The sequence below is a fragment of the Pongo pygmaeus genome, chromosome 1 (assembly GCF_028885625.2).
Source record: "Pongo pygmaeus isolate AG05252 chromosome 1, NHGRI_mPonPyg2-v2.0_pri, whole genome shotgun sequence".
NCBI classification, from domain to species: Eukaryota; Metazoa; Chordata; class Mammalia; order Primates; family Hominidae; genus Pongo; species Pongo pygmaeus.
The window spans coordinates 47265536-47283718 of record NC_072373.2 but is presented as its reverse complement, the minus strand read 5'-3'; the positions used below and the strand labels follow the sequence as shown (position 1 = coordinate 47283718).

The 18183-nt window shown below is 50.2% G+C and overlaps 1 protein-coding gene, 1 non-coding gene and 1 pseudogene across 3 annotated transcripts in view; all 3 read left to right on the top strand.

Annotated features, from left to right (window-relative positions):
• The window catches only part of LGR6 (leucine rich repeat containing G protein-coupled receptor 6), a 129018-nt gene that overhangs the window by 24936 nt on the left and 85899 nt on the right, over positions 1–18183 (top strand). Inside the window, exons 1-3 of one of the 2 annotated variants that reach the window (XM_054462121.2) lie at positions 4864–4909; positions 7795–7866; positions 10307–10378. In XM_054462121.2, coding sequence (XP_054318096.1) covers positions 7805–7866; positions 10307–10378 — 134 coding nt within the window. In that variant the 5' untranslated portion in view covers positions 4864–4909; positions 7795–7804. Of the gene's footprint in view, positions 1–4863; positions 4910–7794; positions 7867–10306; positions 10379–18183 lie in introns of those variants that run through there. The other variant, XM_054462093.2, reaches the window with a different exon arrangement.
• LOC129023557 (U7 small nuclear RNA) lies at positions 8730–8784 on the top strand (annotated as a pseudogene).
• LOC129024220 (small nucleolar RNA U13) lies at positions 14072–14172 on the top strand. The gene has a single exon (XR_008497044.1). It is a non-coding gene; the product is annotated as a small nucleolar RNA U13 (small nucleolar RNA).

The window sequence follows — 18183 nt, the reverse complement described above, 5'->3', positions numbered from 1 at the left end:
ACTCCAGGCACCCCTCCAGCTTCTCTTTTACTATCTTCCCCCACATCCTGTCCTCTCCATCACAAGCCCTCCTGCCACTCCAGGCAGTCTGGGAGACATTCCTTTTACCAACAAGGGAGCCAAGAAAGGGCAAAACAAAGCAACAGCCCTTTTATTTAAAAATACAGCATTGTTCTCACGCAGGACTCTGTGCAAAGCCAGAGAGAACAGGTTGTGCTCTTATGTGTGTGTGAAGATAGACACACTTTTTCCTGATGGAAGTACACTCCCTTGTTTGGATATTTGTGAAAATTGCAAAAAATCTGAGAGAACTTTGTGTCATCTTGTGTGTTTGGAATCTCAAAGATGATAGCTAGTATTCAAGTCATCTCTGATAAGAAGGTGCCATCTAAAGTGGGGAGGCTGTGCTAGAAACCAAGATCAATCTGGTGGGGTGGAAAGAGCATCCCCCAGGGTTTTAGGAGACCTACTTGTAACACCCACTCTGCCATGAACTTGCCGTGTGTCCTTAGGTAACTCTGTTCCTCTGAGTCTGTTCCTGCACTAGCAAATTGAAGGAGTGTAGGTAGAGGAAAGCGCCTGCTATTCAGGGGGTGTTTGGAAATGCATGGGGTGTTTTTCTTCATTTAAAATTTTCTTTTAAGAGAGAAAGTCTCAGCCTGTTGTCCAGCCTGGAGTGCAGTGGTACTACCCTAGCTCACTGCAGCTTCAAACTCCCAAGCTCAGGGGATTCTTCTGCCTCAGCCTTCCAAGTAGCTGGGACCCTAGGTGTGTGCCACCGGGTCTGGCTAGTTTTTAATTTTGTATAGGGATGAGGTCTCACAATGTTGTCCAGGCTCATGGGGTGTTTTTGATGGTCACAATAATAGGGATATGCTCCAAACACTTATGAGCAAGGCCAGGGAAGCAAAAAGCTCTGCAGCGAGTGGGAAAGTCCCACCCAGTGAAGAACTGCTCAGCCACAATGCCGACAGAGCCCCCACAAGTAACATGAGGTGCTCTCTGGTGCTTTCCTCTCTGAACTCAGTTCTGTGGGTTGTTCACGTCTCATCCATGCCCCACCTTATTCTGCCCAGGAAGCCTTCCCTGCTCACCCCCTCTCCTGAGTGTCTGTTGTACTCTGCAGTCTGGGCACATGGTCTAGAACCTAATTGGGAGGGTGGCTGCAGAGCAGTTTGTAAACTACAAAGCGGAGTACATATGTGGAGGTTTGCCGTCCCTTTGTGAGTAAAAAGTCCTTCCCCAGCAACACTGTCAACTGCTTGATGGCCCAGACCTTGTCCTGGGCTTTGTCTCCATCTCACGTGGCACTGAGCTCAGCACATAGAAGCCCGTGGGAAAACAACTTCATGACCTTCAGGCCTGGCCGGGAACTTAGCATTCATCTAATGGAACCAGGTCCTCTGATTCCAGATTCTGTGTTCTTTCCTCTCTACCCCATCACCTGCTTCTCTTGTTGACAGAAGAATTCAGCAAGTGTTCTCTGAGCACTGAATGGTCTCCGTGGTGGCCAGCCTGTCTCCTGGCTTTTTTCGGTGGGAGAGAACCCCACCTTTGGACTCTCAACAGTAGCCTGTCCTGCTCCTTGCCAAACCACGAGCTGTCTCCTGACATGGCAGGATATGTGCCTGGCTCAGCCTGGCTCTCATGGGGAGGGGTTGCTGCTGAAGGTTGTCTGGGCAGCCCGTTAAGCCCTAGTCAGAGACTAAGAGGAGAAGGCTCTGAAGAAAGCTGCTGGTCCACTGCAGGAGCCAGGGGATTATTTGGAGGAGGACCTCACTTTAACTTCTCTAGAGGATGCCTATTTAAGAGAACAGTGAGCATTGTGAGCAACAGCCTTCATTGATTGGGTGCCGGCTTGGAACTAAGCATGGGGTAGCTTCTTTATAGAGGTTAGGCCATTGTAGCAGCTGGGGGAGACATTGACACTAGGCAGTAGAAAGAACTTCCCTAGAGTAAAGGCTGGGCCACAGGAACATCACCTGTCTATGTCTGTAATGCACTCATTTGGATATTTATTGAGCACCCCATTTGCCAGGCACCCTGATAGGACTGGAGGATACACAGATGACTAAGGTTAAGTCCTTGCCTTGAAGAAACACATAGTCATCTGTGTCATTCTGTACTAATAATTATAATTCAGTTAGATGAGTAGAATATTAATAATAAGGCATAGTTATTGAGCACTGGGTTTTATTTATTTATTTATTTATTTTATTTTTTTTGAGATAGTTTCATTCTTGTTGCCCAGGCTGGGGTACAGTGGCATGATCTTGACTCACTGCAACCTCTTCCTCCTCCCAGATTCAAGCAATTCTCCTGCCTCAGCCTCCCAAGTAGCTGGAATTACAGGTGACCTTCACCACACCTGGCTATTTTTTTTGTATTTTTAGTAGAGACGGGGTTTTGCCATTTTGGCCAGGCTGGTCTCAAACTCCTGACCTCAGGGGATCCACCCACCTTGGCCTCTCAACGTGCTGGGATTACAGGCATGAGCCACCACGCCCGGCCAGCACTGTGTTTTATATTTATTTACTCATATACTTCACACTACAATTTTTTTTTTTTTTGAGACAGAATCTCATTCTGTCACCCACTCCGGAGTGCAGTGGCGTGATCTTGGCTCCCTGCAACCTCCACCTCCTGAGTTCAAGTGATTCTCCCTGCCTCAGCCTCTTGAGTAGCTGGGATTACCGGCGCCTGTCACCAGGCCCGGCTACTTTTTGTATTTTTAGTAGAGACGCGATTTCACCATGTTGGCCAGACTGGTCTTGAACTCCTGACCTCAGGTGGTCCACCCGCCTCAGCCTCCCAAAGTGCTGGGATTACAGGCGTGAGTCACCATGCCCAGCCCACACTACAATTCTTGTGAGGTAGCTAGTGTCATTATTTCAATATCACAGGTGAGAAAATGGAGGCTTAGAGATGGGAAGTGACACGACCAGGGTCACACAGCTAGTGAGTGTTGTGCTGGGGGGATAACAACGGCAGGTGCTGTGCTACATGCATGGTAAGTGCTCAGTAAGCACTGTTGAGTGATCATATGCAAAATACCATGGCGACAGGGGGTGCTGGGAGCACCTCACAAAGGAGGGGACTGTGGGGCATAACCCCAGGGGCCCGCCTCCTGGCCACTGTAGCTGGCTTTTTCCTGAAAGCAGATCTTAAATGCTCCTATCAGACACACACACACACACACACACACACACACACACACACACACACACATACACACACACACTATGTGAGGTGATGACTATCTTAATTAGTTTGATTGTGCTGATTATCTCACAATGTATACAGAGATTAGATCATCAAGTTATATGCCTTAAATCTATACATAAATAAAATAACTGGCCTTTTCCTGGCTGCAGAGATGGGCAACCTGAGTCCACAGTGGGACAGTGGAAAAGGGGTTTCTGCCCATCCAGTCTCTTCTCCAGCAGGGGAGGTGGGCACAGTTCCCCCAGGTCCACCCCAGGGGACCCAGGGGCTTGTCTTTCACTGTTTCTTCTTCCCATAGGAAAAATTCAAACAGACCCAATCCCCTCGGGCCCTTGGATAGAAGCCAGATTGCCTTGGCGGAGGGTCTTCTATGACCCCAGCCCCTTTCAGCTGCTCTCTGACCCCTCCATTCCCCAGCATCCTTCCTGTTATCAAACCTGTTCCCTGTCACCATGGTGACACCGCCTTACCCAGTTTCCTTGGGTGGTCTGGTTGCCTCACACGGTGAAACTCTGAGAACATTTTCCTCATGTGCAGCCAGAAACTTCCACGTCCCATGCCCAGAACTGCCCCTCTCTTCTCTCCTCTCCATTCCCCTCCTGCAAGCCTCTCCCTGAGGCATTTCCTATCCCCATCCCATCATGGCTGTGGCCAGTTGAAAGGACTCATAGCCCCTCTGGGTATCCCAAGGGCTCCCAAGAAGAAGGCTTCAGGATGGAGTCACAACCCATCATCTCAATCCCCTTGCTGTACATGCATATGTACAGATAAACACATGTGCCCTCACACATGACACACACATGCCCAGCACCCTCAAAACAAGTACATCCAAGAGCCCAGCTATCCCAGCCCATGACCCTCACTTCCTGTACATATCTACAAGTTCATGCAGCCAAGTGAATGTAGCCACAACCAAACCCCAAGCACCCAAGGATCAAGGTGTCCTCTTATTTCCCCTGAGTCCAAGCAGGGCCTGAATGTTTGAGCTGTGCTCTCTGAGTTGCACAGAAAACCAGCTGCACAGCCAACCTCCCAGGACAGTCATATGTCAGTAGGAACCACCAACATGACAGAGCAACTTCTGTGTTTGGAGTTTCTGTGTGTCAGTTCCTTCCCTGTCATTGTGCAGGCACAGCCTCCCTACAGCAGGGCCCAGTGCCTCTTGCCAGGGCCCTTAGCCATTCCCAGGGCTGGTGGTATTGGCTTGGTGGCTCTCGGCCTTGAAATTCCCACTTCACCTCCCTCTTCCAGCTCTGCACGCTCCTCTTCCTTCCCCTTCCCCTGGCACCAGCCTTACCCCTTTTCCTTTTGTGAGAGAGCCAGCCCTGAATGGGGCTCCCTCCACCCCTGAACAGTTGAAATTCACCCTCCTTGCCCCACCCCACCCCCTTTACTGAGCACTGCAGCTGGGCTTTGTGTTGTTTTGGGGCAGGATGTGGGGGCGGGTGGAGGGGTTCAGGCCCCCTCCTCCACAGGGGAGAACAATGAGGCCGCTAGTCAGGGTGGTGGGGCAGAGGGAGTGGGTGGGGTGGGGGCCATGGAGGGACATCAGAGCCTCTGCGGCCCGGCCCCTGGAGGGACAGCTGAGTGATGAGGCCTGAGTCACATGCCCTGAGTGCTCCTTGAACTCCCGCTGCGTTCCTGTCGAGACACATCCAGAAATGCACAGGGTAAATATTTAGAGGTAATCATTTTTTTTCGGCACCTCGAGCCTCCTGCCTTGCTGAGAATGAGCCAGGGGTGGGACACCAGGGGGAGGAGTCCGATCTGGCCCAGCTTCTACAGCTTGGGTTTCTGTGGGTGCCGCCCTACGTTCCCCTGACACTGTCCAGTGTGCTCATGCACCTTCGCATTTCAGCCACAATCGGAGGCTAGTGGGGCCTGAAAACATCCTGAGGACCAAACCCTGGCTTAAAATCCATCAACAAGAAGGGCGCGGTGGCTCACTCCTGTAGTCCCAGCACTTTGGGAGGCTGAGGCAGGAGGATCACTTGAGGTCAGGAGTTCGAGACCAGCCTGGCCAACATGATGAACCCCATTTCTACTAAAAACACAAAAATAGTCAGGCGTGGTGGCAGGTGCCCATAATCCCAGCTACTCAGGAGGCTGAGGCAGGAGAATCACTTGAGCTCTGGAGGTGAAGCTTGCAGTGAGCCGAGATCACACCACTGTACTCCAGCCTGGGTGACAACAGTGAAACTCTGGGAAAAAAAAAATCCACCAACAAACTCTCTGGGTTCTGCCTCTCTCCCACCTGAAACTGTGGCCACAGCACACTACCTACAGCTTCTGCGGATCATGTTTCTAGACCGGTAACCCCAGAGGTGTTCTGCAGGGGAGCAGGGAGGGAACGGTAGATGAAAAGCAGGGCTGGGTGCAGCATGCCAGTTCCTTGGTTCTACCCTGCACGGAATGTCTTCCTTCCTTGGAGGACACGGAGTCCGGAGCCCAGGCTTTATCAAAGATAAAACATTTGAGACTAAACAGTCTTTTTATAGATTGGAACAGGACTCCCAAGCACACGCTCTCCCGGCTGTTCCCAGCCTGCCTTTCTGGGCACACACAGAAAGCACACGCATTTTTCGGGGGGAAATGGAGACACTGAGGTTTGAGGGCGACAGTGCATGTCTAGGGAAAGGAGAGAGCCTCAAGAAGGCTTGGGGGCAGTGCCCAGCTTGTGGTGGTCTGGTCTGAGCCCACCTCTGTACCCCCTCAGGGAAGGGGCAGGCAGAGACGAGAATCAGGCATTAGGAGTTTGAAGTAGGATGGAATGCAAATGTGTCAGGCACACACACGCAGAATCACACACACTTTTGCTCACCCAGGCACAAACTGTGAAGAAGATACCAACACAGGGGTATCCCTGTTGTGGGACCCACAGAGGAAGGTACCAACTCCTCTCTACTACTTTCCTCCTTCCATCTTTCCCTCGGGGTCCTTTGGGCAAGTGTCCCAGCCCCACAGGCCTGTGGAAAAGGCACCAGCCCCTCTCACACTGGCCTGTGGGACTGGGATACTTGTCCAAAGGACCCCGAGGGAAAGGTAGGAGGAGAAAAGCAAATATGCACCATGTCCGTACTATTTATTAGGCAGTCTGTAAGCATTAGCTCACTTAATCTTTACAAGCACCCTACCAGCTTAGTGCTGTCCTATTTTTATAGATGAGGTCAACTAGGGGCCCAGCGGTCAAGGGCCCAAGGTCTGATAGATAACTGCAGAGGAGAGATGTGACCTCGGGGCCTTTTGACTTCGAAGCTCAGTGCTCCTTTCTCTTTGTTTTCTTGAGTGTAAAATAGAGATAATGTTGGAAGCTAATTTAGGGTTATTGTGAGAATGGAGGGAGGTTGTTTGGATAAAGGTTAGCTGGTGTCTGACACAGAGTGGGCCTGCAGTAAATGCCAGGGTAATTATTGTGATTATTTTGTGTGCAGGGCCTCTAAGAGGACAGTGACACTGAAACCACCCGCAGGGTCTGTCAGATAATATGGGCTTAAGATGATCAAGGCTGTGGATCTGCAGAGGGACTGGGATCCTTACACCACTTGGGAATCTAGTGGTGTGCCAATTCTGTGATACGCCAAGGTGTCATGTCCTCCAGGTGGACTAAGACAGTGGTCCCTAACCTATTTGGCACCAGGGACAAGTTTCATGGAAGATAATTTTTTTTCCACGGATGGGGGTGGAGTGTGGGGGATGGTTTCGGGATGAAACTGTTCCACCTCAGATCATCAGGCATTAGTTAGAGTCTCATAAGGAGCATGCAACCTAGACCCCTCGCATGCGCAGTTCACAGTAGGGTTCGCATTCCTATGAGAATCTTATGCTGCCTCGGCTGATCTGACAGGAGGTGGAGCTCAGGTGGGAATGCTCACCAGCCTGCTCACCTCCCTCTCTATGTTCTGCCTGGTTCCTAACAGACCAAAGCCTGGTTCCGGTCCACTGCTCCAGGGTTGGGGACCCCTGGACTAAGGGAAGCAAACAGGTAGAGCCTGGTAGACACCTCAAAGGGCAGTGAAATGCCACTAGCTCTGGGATTGAATCAGAGGATGGTCCCCCATGGGGAGCCTAGGGACAGTCGTACCAGTTCATGAATACTGAATGAGCCTGCTCCATAGATCGGAATGGCAGTGATCTCCGGGCCTCAGTTTCCCCACTGGTAAAAAGAGTGGGTGAGATATTATTTGTATTTGGCGATCCCTCCCTTCCTGCTCTGAAATTCTATGAATTTTACTCTAGTTCCTCCCTTTATAGGGAGGCCAGTTTCCTTCATAATCCCAATCACAGCCAGTCCCAGGGGAGTCTCACAAAGGAAGGGTGAAAGGCGGAGGGGAAAGTGGGAGACCATATAGAGAGAATCACCAAATGGCCCAGGAGGCCTGATTCCCAGCTTAGTTCTTGCTCTTAGAGAGAATGCAGCTGCTGTTGTCAGACTGGCTTTGGAGTCAGAATGGCCTGGTGGGCGGTACTGTGGGAGCCTCGGAGGTCCCTCGAGGGGGGTTGGCACCTGGACAGTGCCAGATGGCCCAAGTGGGGAGTTCACAGCTCCTTTTTCCATCTTCTTTCCACCAGGGACCTCAGCATGAACAACCTCACAGAGCTTCAGCCTGGCCTCTTCCACCACCTGCGCTTCTTGGAGGAGCTGTGAGTAGATGCTTTGCAGGGTGGGAGGCAAGCATGGGCTCTGTCTAATATCTCTGGAACCAGGGCTCCCCAGGAGGTGGGATGGAGAGAAGAGAAAAGGACTTGGGAAGCTAAGATGGTTCTTGACAGCAGGGTGTTCTTCAGCTGACACCTGCCCCAGGTGTCAATTGACATGCTGGACCACATGGCATGGGAAGTCTAGGATCTAGCTTTCATTCCTCTTTGAAACCAGCTCCTCTTTGCAGCATTCCCTCCTAAGGTGAATAGTCACACTTCTCCCTGGGAGTCATCTTTGACCTGCTGTCATCCCCCGTGTCCAGCCACCAGCCCCTCCCCAAGTCCTGGTGGTTCTTCTCTGGGATGTCTCTCACATCCACCCCGCTTCTCTAGTCCCACTGCTACTGCCCCAGATGTCCCCTCACATCTGGGGGTTGAACCAGCCTCCTAACTGACAGATGCCCTCTTTCCATTCTAAATTATTCTGCACACCTTCAGGATGCATCTCACCAGCTCAAAAGCCTTCTGTAGTTCCCCATGGCCTAAAGGATCCACTTCTCAGACCCTCCCGTACAGTAAAGGCCCATTTCCTCCACAAAGTCCTCCCTGGTGAATCCCTGCCCACAGTGGTCACTCTCAGGTTGGGATTCTTAAATCTGGTCTTATATGCTAGGGGCGCTCAAAAGTAAATCATCTCCTGGGTTAGAGTGACTGGACTGCCTGCTCTGGGAAGCCAGGTCATTCTGTCCCAATCCTTGCTTTCATCCTAGCTCTATATTTCCAACACCTCCTAGCCCTGTTTTTTCTAATTTTCACACCACATAGATCCTTGGGGCTCTAGAAATTTTGCTTAAACTTCTCAAATTGAGTGTTACAGCTCTTTTAGAATTTGTCTAGCTCTTTTAGAATTTAAATAAAAAATAATAAAGAAACTTCGCAAACTGTGAGTTCCTGGCCCTGAAAGCATTCACAATTTCACCTCTACCCTGGCCCCACTACTCCCCTAACAGACCTCCCCACCTCGACCCAGACAGTGCTCCCCAAGGATACAGTCAACCTGCCCCTGTTGGAGTTTTGACCCCCATGGCCATGGCTTGGTATCCAGACCAAGTACTTGTTGAACCCCCTCTGGTAGACAGGCAAGCTCAAGGTGCCCTGGGAGAAAACAAGATAAAAGCCTTCCTGCCACCCCCAGGGAATGTCCAGGTGAGGCTGAAGAGTAGTGTGGCCAGCAAGTCAGGAGGGGAGTGTGGCAGCTGTTGGCTCAGGCACCCAGGGCATTCTGTGTAAGGGAGTGGTTAGGGTTGGCCTGGCTGGTAGGCAGGAAAGCCTTCCTGGAGGAAGAAGATTAAACCAGTTTTCAAAGGAGATGGACAGGGTAAGAGGCAGTGGAGGGGCCTTTTAAGGGGGAGATGACCCAGCTTAGGTGGGAATGTAAAGCAAGAGCAAAGGCCAAGGAGATCAGGCAGGTGACATTGGACACGACCTGAGAACTTCAGGCTGACTTTCCATCTCCCACGATCTGAGAGGTCTGGACCCATTTTAGAGGCTCCACCTAAAGGACTTTTCCACGGCAAATACCCACCTACAGAACCCAAGCTAGGAGACCTCAGATGTCACGATGCCTTTCCACACAGCTTTTTTTAAAAACAATAAATGTCAAATAAAGAGACTTTTATTAGAGATACATGTTTTAAAAATAGTTCTGAGGTATGCCAGCACAATCTCCACAGCTACAAGCCTCTCGGTAGCAACTGATGCACATAATAATGTCCCTGGGGACTTTGGAGATCAGGCAGTGCCTTCTGAATCATCCACCATTAAATTCTGCTCAGTCAGGTTTCAGCATTGAGTGTATTTGCTCCTTTTAGAATTGGTGATTGCCCCTGACAAACATGGAAATGCTTAATTAGACCAGAATGTTAGATGAATTACAACACCCCATTTCCTAACCCTCCTGGATTAGTGAGGGTTAGTTGTGTAGTTTAGGGCCTGGAGAGACACAGATACACCCCCTGGTACTCATCCCTCCACTGATGACACCATATGATGCGGTCCAGCAGTTGAGAGCAGGCGGTGGGTAATCCAGGTTAGCACAGGAGAGGATGTGGGGAAACTGTGGCCGTGAGCCTTGAAATTAGTCAGGCCTGGGTGAGAACACCAGGCTCTGCCACGGACTGGTTCTGTGACCCCTAGGGGACGTGGTTGACTTCTCCTAGCCTCAGTTTCCTCATCTGAAATTTGGGGAAAATAATAGGCACTTTACAGGATTATTGTGAGAACTGAGGCAATGCATGTGAAGTATTAAACACATCGTAGATCTCAATAAATGGTAGTTTTTACCACTGCCCTCCCTTCCCCTATCTCAAGACACTTTCTTATGGAGGTCACCACCTCCCTGGGTTACCTGCCAACATTGCTGACCCTTGTCTCTGATTTCCAGGCGTCTCTCTGGGAACCATCTCTCACACATCCCAGGACAAGCATTCTCTGGTCTCTACAGCCTGAAAATCCTGTAAGTATAGGTACACCTCATTTTACATAGAGCTGCAGCACTGAGAATGGTGAGCAAATCAAAGTTTTAGAACCCAAGTCTTGGTTTATCATTGACTTGCTTGTTATTCCCTTATCTTCACTTTCAGTTTCAATTGTTATTTCCATTTCTTTGCTTCACCTTGTCTGTAACAAACTTTATGATTTGTAAATAAACATTTAATTGTACCTGCTACATTCAGCCACACTAAAAGGAAGTGAAACATTTTTAAAAAGTAAAGTGTATAATGACCATCGACATAGGTCTTTGTGGGGCTGAATTCAGTTACAGACCCACAGGTCTCTCCCCATGACCTCTAGCCCAAGGGAGGGATAAGACTGTTTCTGGAGAGGAGAAATCCAGGTGGCTTTTCTTTGGCTTTTCTTCCCCTTGCAACCCAACCTTAGTTTCTGTGGCTGCAGCACTGAGTTTCCATTCTGGCTGTAAACATATTCCCTCCTTCAGTCTTCATGTTGCTTCCTCCCTGCTCCTCCTTTACTTATTCCCTTTGAAGCAAAAGGAAAGGGAGAGTTGGAGAGGACCTTTTGTTATTCCGCCTAGCTTCCATTTACCATAAACTGATGGCCCATTTCAGAGAAAGGAAGGCTGAGACACAATCTCCTCAACTCATGACTCACCTTGTTCCAACTAAGACTGTCCTTCCCAAGCCTCCTCATATTCTTATGATGAGTGAAAGTAAGAGGAATTGGGAGGAAGTGGATGCATAGGGACTGAAGGTAGATAGGAGAGGTTCCCAGGGAGGGCGCGTTGCCACAGGGTCTGGTTTGGGAAGAAAAGGAGGATATTAGGGACTGATGCTGGAGCAACAGAATGAGCATTTGGGGCTTCCCTAAAGTGGTGAGTCATTCCCAACTCTGCTACTCCCTTACCCCGACTTGACTTGCAGGTCTCCTTTGTACAGTTGAGCAGGTTGTTCATTGCACCAGAGCATCTGGTTAAGGAAGTGAGAAGGGGCTGAATCCCAGTCCTGTGCCCTGGCTTGGGCTGCATTCACCCAGAAAGGGATATCTTTTAAAAATGTACTCAGAGTTGCTGATGGGTTAGTGGTGGTCCTGCCCCCCATGGCCCATGAGCTCCAGGCTTCCAGCTGGTCAAGGTCAACACTCCACATCTAAGCACTTTCTCCTTTCCCTGTGTTTTTCATCTCTGGCCCCTCTACCTGTGAATCTCTGACTCCCAGGGCTCTCTGGTCTCTATCCTTCCCTTACTCTCTGCTCTGTCCTTGGGTCTCTCCTGTTGTCACCAGCCTCAGTCTCCTTGTCTCCCCCTTCTCCTTCTCTGTCTCAGACCTTGATCTCCCTCTCCCTGCCCCACTGTTCTCTGCCTCTCAGTTCTGCTTCTTCCTGTCTCCTCTCTGTGTCTCTCTCCCCATAAACATCTCTGCCCTGGGGAGCAGGGGAGGTGTTCTGAAACAGACACACAGTGCAGGCGGCCTACTTGGTGGTGTGTCTGTGCCCAGTGGCAGGCTCAGACCTGCAGCCTGGATTAGAGAGCAGGGCTCTGTTTACTGGGCCTTCAGAAGATGTAAGACTCACGTCCCATTCCTAAGACTCTGGCTTAGAGATGAGCCTCCTCTTTCTTCTTTGCCTGCATTAGGCAATAAATCAAAGCTTCAGAGAAACCACAGGCCTCCCGCCCCCCTTTCTGCAAATGGCACCCTTGGCTCAGTGAATAGGGCAGCAGGGGGAGGTTGTAGGCAGGAGTTGAGCGGGAGCTGAGGACAGCCAGGTCCGCTCCCCACTTTGCCATTGAGCCCCATTTTGCCCCATCCTCAAAGATCACCTGGTCCCCCAAAGCCTTTGTGTCAGTCCTTGGCCTACAGAACCTCTCTACCTTAGGGATCGGTTGGGTGGTCTTGGGGAATGATCCTCTTACATGCTTCAAAGCAGAAGATTCCACCTGCATCCTAGGCACGAATTACTTTCTGATGTCTGATGTCAATTTCCCTTGTATTTCCTTCCATTGCTTGCTTTTCAGAGTTGCGAGAAAAATAGAGCAGTAGCACCATGATAATGACAACCTATTTTTGTACCAGGAGACGGTCACCTTAGCTGCTCCCCAGTCTTCTCTGGGCCTGGGACCCTTATCTGAGTGGCCTCTTCTTATTTCAGAGGCTGGGCTCTCCCTGTGGGACACTCTGCCTTGGTCCTCTCCTGAGACAAAGGATTAAATAAAGAGGATTCCCTCTCTGGTCCTTTCTTAAATGACTGTGGCAGAAGCCCTCTCTCATGTCTTTCCCACACCCCCCCCCCCACACCCCCACCCATCCCTGCCTGACCTGGAGATATTACTCTTAAGATCTTCTTCTTCTTCTGAGAGTTCTCTAAGTCTTCAACCCACAGGCTCTGGCAAGGCTCAGATCAAGAGAGTCAGCTACTGCAGGGAACTTTCAGTCTCACATCACTATCTCTGTCCTGTAGAGCTGGCAAGGCCCAGACGCTAGTCTTAACTATCACTAGTCTCACCATCCTGGCTCAGCACTGGAGCTGTGCTAAGGGAAGCCACGGCTCCCTCTGCCCTAGGCATGTGGGAAAATGCCTGAGCCTCTGAGGGGTCCTGTCCTGCCTGTTTTTACACAGGGGCAGCTTTGGCCAGAGCTCCTGCATCTTGACCTATGGCCTAAGGGTGTGGGCATGCGTGTGTGCATGTGTGTGTCAGGCTTCTCCAGTCTTTATCTCGAAAGTTTCCTGTCTCGTCTCCATCACAGGTTTCTCTCCCCAGAGCTGGCCTCCCAGAGAGCTGGGTGAGGCCTGAGGCTTGGTCATCTTCCCACCTCTGCAGACTAGCTCCTCCCTCCTTATGCCAGATTGGCCTGACATAAGATGGCCTGGCATTTAGAAAGACTCCTGCTGGGCTTCAGTTGCTTCTTACCAGGCCCAGATCTGGGAAACTGGGGTAACAGTCTGAGGACCTGCCTCCCGTCCTGCCGTCAAGAGACTGGGCAGATTTTCCCAGGTGCCTTGCTCCTGGATTGAGTCCCAAATCCCTGTAAGTCTGTGACTGGATTCTTAGCCCATGCCATCTTGATAAAGACTAAGGCTCTTAGAAGGCAGCTCCTGCTTCCTGAGCTGGGGCCCATCCCATGTGAAACCCTGGCTCCAGGCCATAGAGGAGTGGTTGGGAGTTAGCATCTCCGGGACCCATCCCGGAGGAAATCTCCCTGAGCCGACCTCTAGTGTAGCCCTTTTCATCCTGTATGGAGCTGTCTTCAGTTGACATTAACTGTGTTTACTCTGTGCCTGGCTAGGCGGTGACCATGCCTGGCTGAGTCTGGGCTCTATTAGTGTCGATGAACTGAATTGAACTGACCCACGAAGGGACATGCTAGTCATTTAGGAGTGCTGGGCTCTGTCTGAGCCTCACCAACCTGGCTCGGGGGAGAAGGCTGCCCCCTCTGAGTCACCCCTGTACATGAGGCAAGGCCTGCTGCCCTCATCCTTTCAAGGGACTGGATGACAGGAAGTGGATCTAGCTCTGTGGATCTCATGTGCTGTCAGAAGCCTTGAGGTCAGACTCAGAGCCTCACCAGATCCCAGAACAGATGTTAAGGAGGATCTCAGATTTCCTCTCTCTGAGCCTCCGTTTTCTCACCTTTTAAAGTGGAGGAGTCAGAATAAAATTTCCAACATTTTTAGCTATGGAAACTTGAAACAGATTCTTTGTAGTTCATACACTTGATGATCGGTGTTCACACTCATACGTGTGATGTGCCACCCTTGGACCTTGTTACGACATCAGCACATTACCCCTCTACATGAATTTTTATTTTTTTTTTAAAAGGAAACTTAAAATCAAAAGCATTTTGCGGGCTGGGTGTGGTGGCTCATGCCTGTAATCTCAGCACTCTGGGAGGCCAAGGCAGGTGGATAACCTGAGGTCAGAAGTTCAAGACCAGTCTGACCAACATGGTGAAACCCCGTCTCTACTAAAAATACAAAATTAGGAGGGCGTGGTGGCGCACACCTGTAATCCCAGCTACTTAGGAGGCTGAGGCAGGAGAATCACTTGAGTCCAGGAGGTGGAGGTTGCAGTGAGCAACCTCCTTGAGAGTTGCACCATTGCACTCCAGACTGGACAATAAGAGCAAAATGCCATCTCAAAAAAAAAAAAAAAAAAAAAGAAAAAGCATTTTGTGCAGACCTCCCAATACATAAAACAGATGAATGAGGTCTCTGGTTAAAGTGAGTAAAGAAGGTGGTACACTCCAGGCTGCATCTTACCTACCCACCCCATAACCCCCAAGCACTTCTACAGAACTAAAGGAGCCTTTGGAAACCACTGATGGATCACCTCTTTTATACTTTTTGGATATGACACTCATGGTTCCTGCCCCCAAATGCCTCTCTGGCCAGAGAGATGCTTCACACGTGTGAGGGGAGGAGTGCTGAGGACTAGACTTCTACTGGACCAACGGCTGCATGTTAGAGTCAGCTGGGAGCTTGCAAAACTACTGATGCCTCATATTCCTTCCCCAGAGACTTTGCCCCAGAGATTTAACTGGGCTTCAGTGTGACCTGGGCATTGGGATTTTAAAAATCATCCCAGAGGTCAGGTGCAGTGGTTCATGCCTGTAATCCCAGGACTGTGGAGGGCTGAGGCAGGAGGATTGCTTGAACCCAGGAGTTTGAGACCAGCCTGGGCAACAAATCAAGACCCCATCTCTACAAAAAAATGTTAAAACCTTGTCTGTTGATTCTGATGTACAACCAGGGCTAAGAACTGCTGGATTAGATAGACTGCCTCTCCATATAGAACCAGGGCTAGAAAAAGAAGTAGGAAAATATCGTCACAAAAGCATTGGCCTGAGAGACAGGACTTGAGTCCTAGTCCTGATTCTGCCATTAATTTGCTTTGTAACTTAGGGCAAGTTACCTTCTCTCCCTGAGCCTTCACCTCCTCATCCTGGAAAACAAAGGGCTGTTTCCTTCCAACCTTTATAACCCAGTTGTAGCTCAATAAAAGAATGATGGCTGGGAAATGAGAACAGGAACATCAAGGGAAATGGGTCAGGGCCAAAGCCGACTGCCATGCTGACCTCCAGTTTGATGGGTGTTGATTCCATGAATAAAAGGACTTTCTGATAATCAGACTGTCTGGCATAGGATGAGTTGTCTCAGGGAGACAATGAGTTCCCTGACACTAGAAGGAAAATTAAGTGCCCTGAGATGTTACAGTGTCTGTATTGGGAGGAGGTACAATTCAGAAACCTTAAAGATCTTTCTAGATCTCTCTCTGGGATTTGACAAAGGAAAGGATGGAGGAATCTTAGGAGGTGATGTGGGTAGAGATGCACTGAGGGGCCCCTTGGAGCTTGGGACTCACCTGTGCAGTGACCAGGTGTAGCCTCCTGGGCCCCTGGAGGGGTGGGGCCTGTGAAGAGACATGAGCAGCCTGCAACCCCCTGTTTTCTCAGCCATCATTTCTCTTGTATCCTTGCTCCAAGCACCCTCAGGATTCTGCATGAGAATCAAGGCAGGCCCCTGAGATGGGAAGCAAAGGCCCACCCTTTAGATGAAAGAAGTCAGGATGGCTGGGAGGGTAGAAACACTAAGCAGTGCAGAGGGCAGGAAATGTCCTGGATGGAATGTTACCACTGAGTGAGGCTTTATGCACCTTCTGGCAGCCTCTTCCTTTGAAAGATGAAGGAATCAAGGTCCAGAGAGGGGAGAGGAAGTGACTTACTCAAGTCATCCAGTAAGTGGTAATACTGAAACCAGATACTAATAATGATAATTGATAGTATCAGTGAATGTGCTATTGAACTTGTCTCTGTGTGAGACACTGCCATTGAGGGCTTTACAGGGGTGATTTTATTTGATCCACACAATCAGTGCATGAGGTCAGTATCATCCCCAACTTATAGATGAGAAAAGAGAAAACTAAGGCCCGCGGTGCTTAAGTAGCTTGCACACTATCACACAGCTAGAAAGCAACAGAGCTAGGACGTGGATCAGGGCTGTCTGACTTCAGAGTCTGCACCTGTGACAACTATACTGTAAGGAAGCCCAAGAGACACAGGTTTAAATTCCAACCCTGAAGCAAAACTCTGTCTGGAAAGGCCCCTCTGGCATTGGGTGGAGCCTGGATTGAAGGGGCCACTGGAGGCCAACAGACCTTCAGGAACACAGAGTTTGCATGGAAAGGGGCTGAGCCTTCCAGCTGCTCACAGCCCTGGGCTCTGCCCCTTCCTGCAGCCAGGCCCTTCCCCTGTGTGGCCCTTGCCCCTTCCCCACCCCTTGGGGTGGCAAGGAGGAACCTAATCCCAGGGGTCCCCAAAGTCTTTGTTCTTTGTTCTCCCTTCTGTAGCCTTGCCTCTATGAAGGGCTCCTCCTATCCCCACCCATTCCCACAGTGAGCTCAGCATTCTTTTGTTCTTGTGATGCTGAGGTTGGGTTCATATTTGAGATTTTCACATACCCGTAACAGGAGTTTAAGAGAGATGACATGTGACTCTGACCAGGACGTCACATAGGAGGCATGGAAAACGACTCAGGCTCATCATCTTACTGCTCAGCATTTTCTGGCCATTGCTGTATCCCACCACTATGATAGACGCTGTAGTGTAATGGTTAAGTGTCTAGACTCTGGACCCAAACCTTCTAGGTTCAAAGCCCAGCTCTGTCAGTTAGCAGTTGTGTGCACCCTAATCATGAGGATGATAATAATTCCTATCTGCTGGAGTTGTAACAAGGGTGAGTTTTAATTAATACAAGTTCTAAGACCAGGACCTGGCACATTAGCCATTCATATTATTAAACTAAAGGACCAGAAATTGGGCTACTCTTCCTGAAGCGTGGAATTACCTGAATGATTGTGCGCCAAGGCTTCCCCCTCTGAAAGATGGATGGATACACCATAAAGGGGTAACTGAGTCTCCTAGGGTAGGGCTCACTCACTGTGCCCAGGGCAGTTAGCAACTTCCTCCCTTCCTGCTTCCCCAGCTCTTCCATGAACTCCCTGTGTGCTCTCCTTCTCATTTCTGGATCTAAAGGCGTGGAGGGTTTTCCTCCCATGTCTTTACCCAGTTCCTCCTTTTGCTCAGGGCTCTGTGCCTCAGGGGACTCCCTGCACTTTCGAGTGCTATCCTCAAAACTTTCTAAGACCACTCTGATGCCTGGGGTTGGCTAGAGTCAGCAGTGCCACCTGGAGTGGCGCCCCAGGCCCTATTTCTCCCCTTGTACATGCTCTCTGACCCTCTACCCTACACATGGGGTTCCCAGGTGCCCTGAGGAGCTCCAGGACTCCTGCCTATGGAGTCGTCGTGGGGTTTTGGGGCTTGGGTCCTGGTCCCCAGAGGACAGCTAGTGAGCAGATCATTTTCATTGGCTGGCACAGCACTTCTTTGAGGGATTAGGAGAGATTGGGCCATGAGAACAGTGCAGATACACTCATCTGGGGTACTTCGAATTGTTCCTATAGACAAAGGCTGAAAAAAATGTATTTGCCTGGGGCCCTGGCACCCTAAGGACAGCCTTACCCTCATCACATCCTCCCCTTCCACAAAGAAACCTTTAGCCTTTCAGATGAATAGACACGGAAACTGACAACCTACATTTTCCCACATCCTTCCTGACCAAACTTTAACAAAATCCCAAGTACTCTGACTTCAGAATGTCTTCCCTCCTTCCTCTCCATGGTCTTCTTCACCCCTGCCTCCTCCTAGGGTCCCTTCTGAGATGCTCTCCCTGAACAGTGGGCCTCCCTGCCCCGTGTACAACCCCCCAGGGACCTCAGCAGCCTCTGAATCTGCACTAACAAGGCAGGGG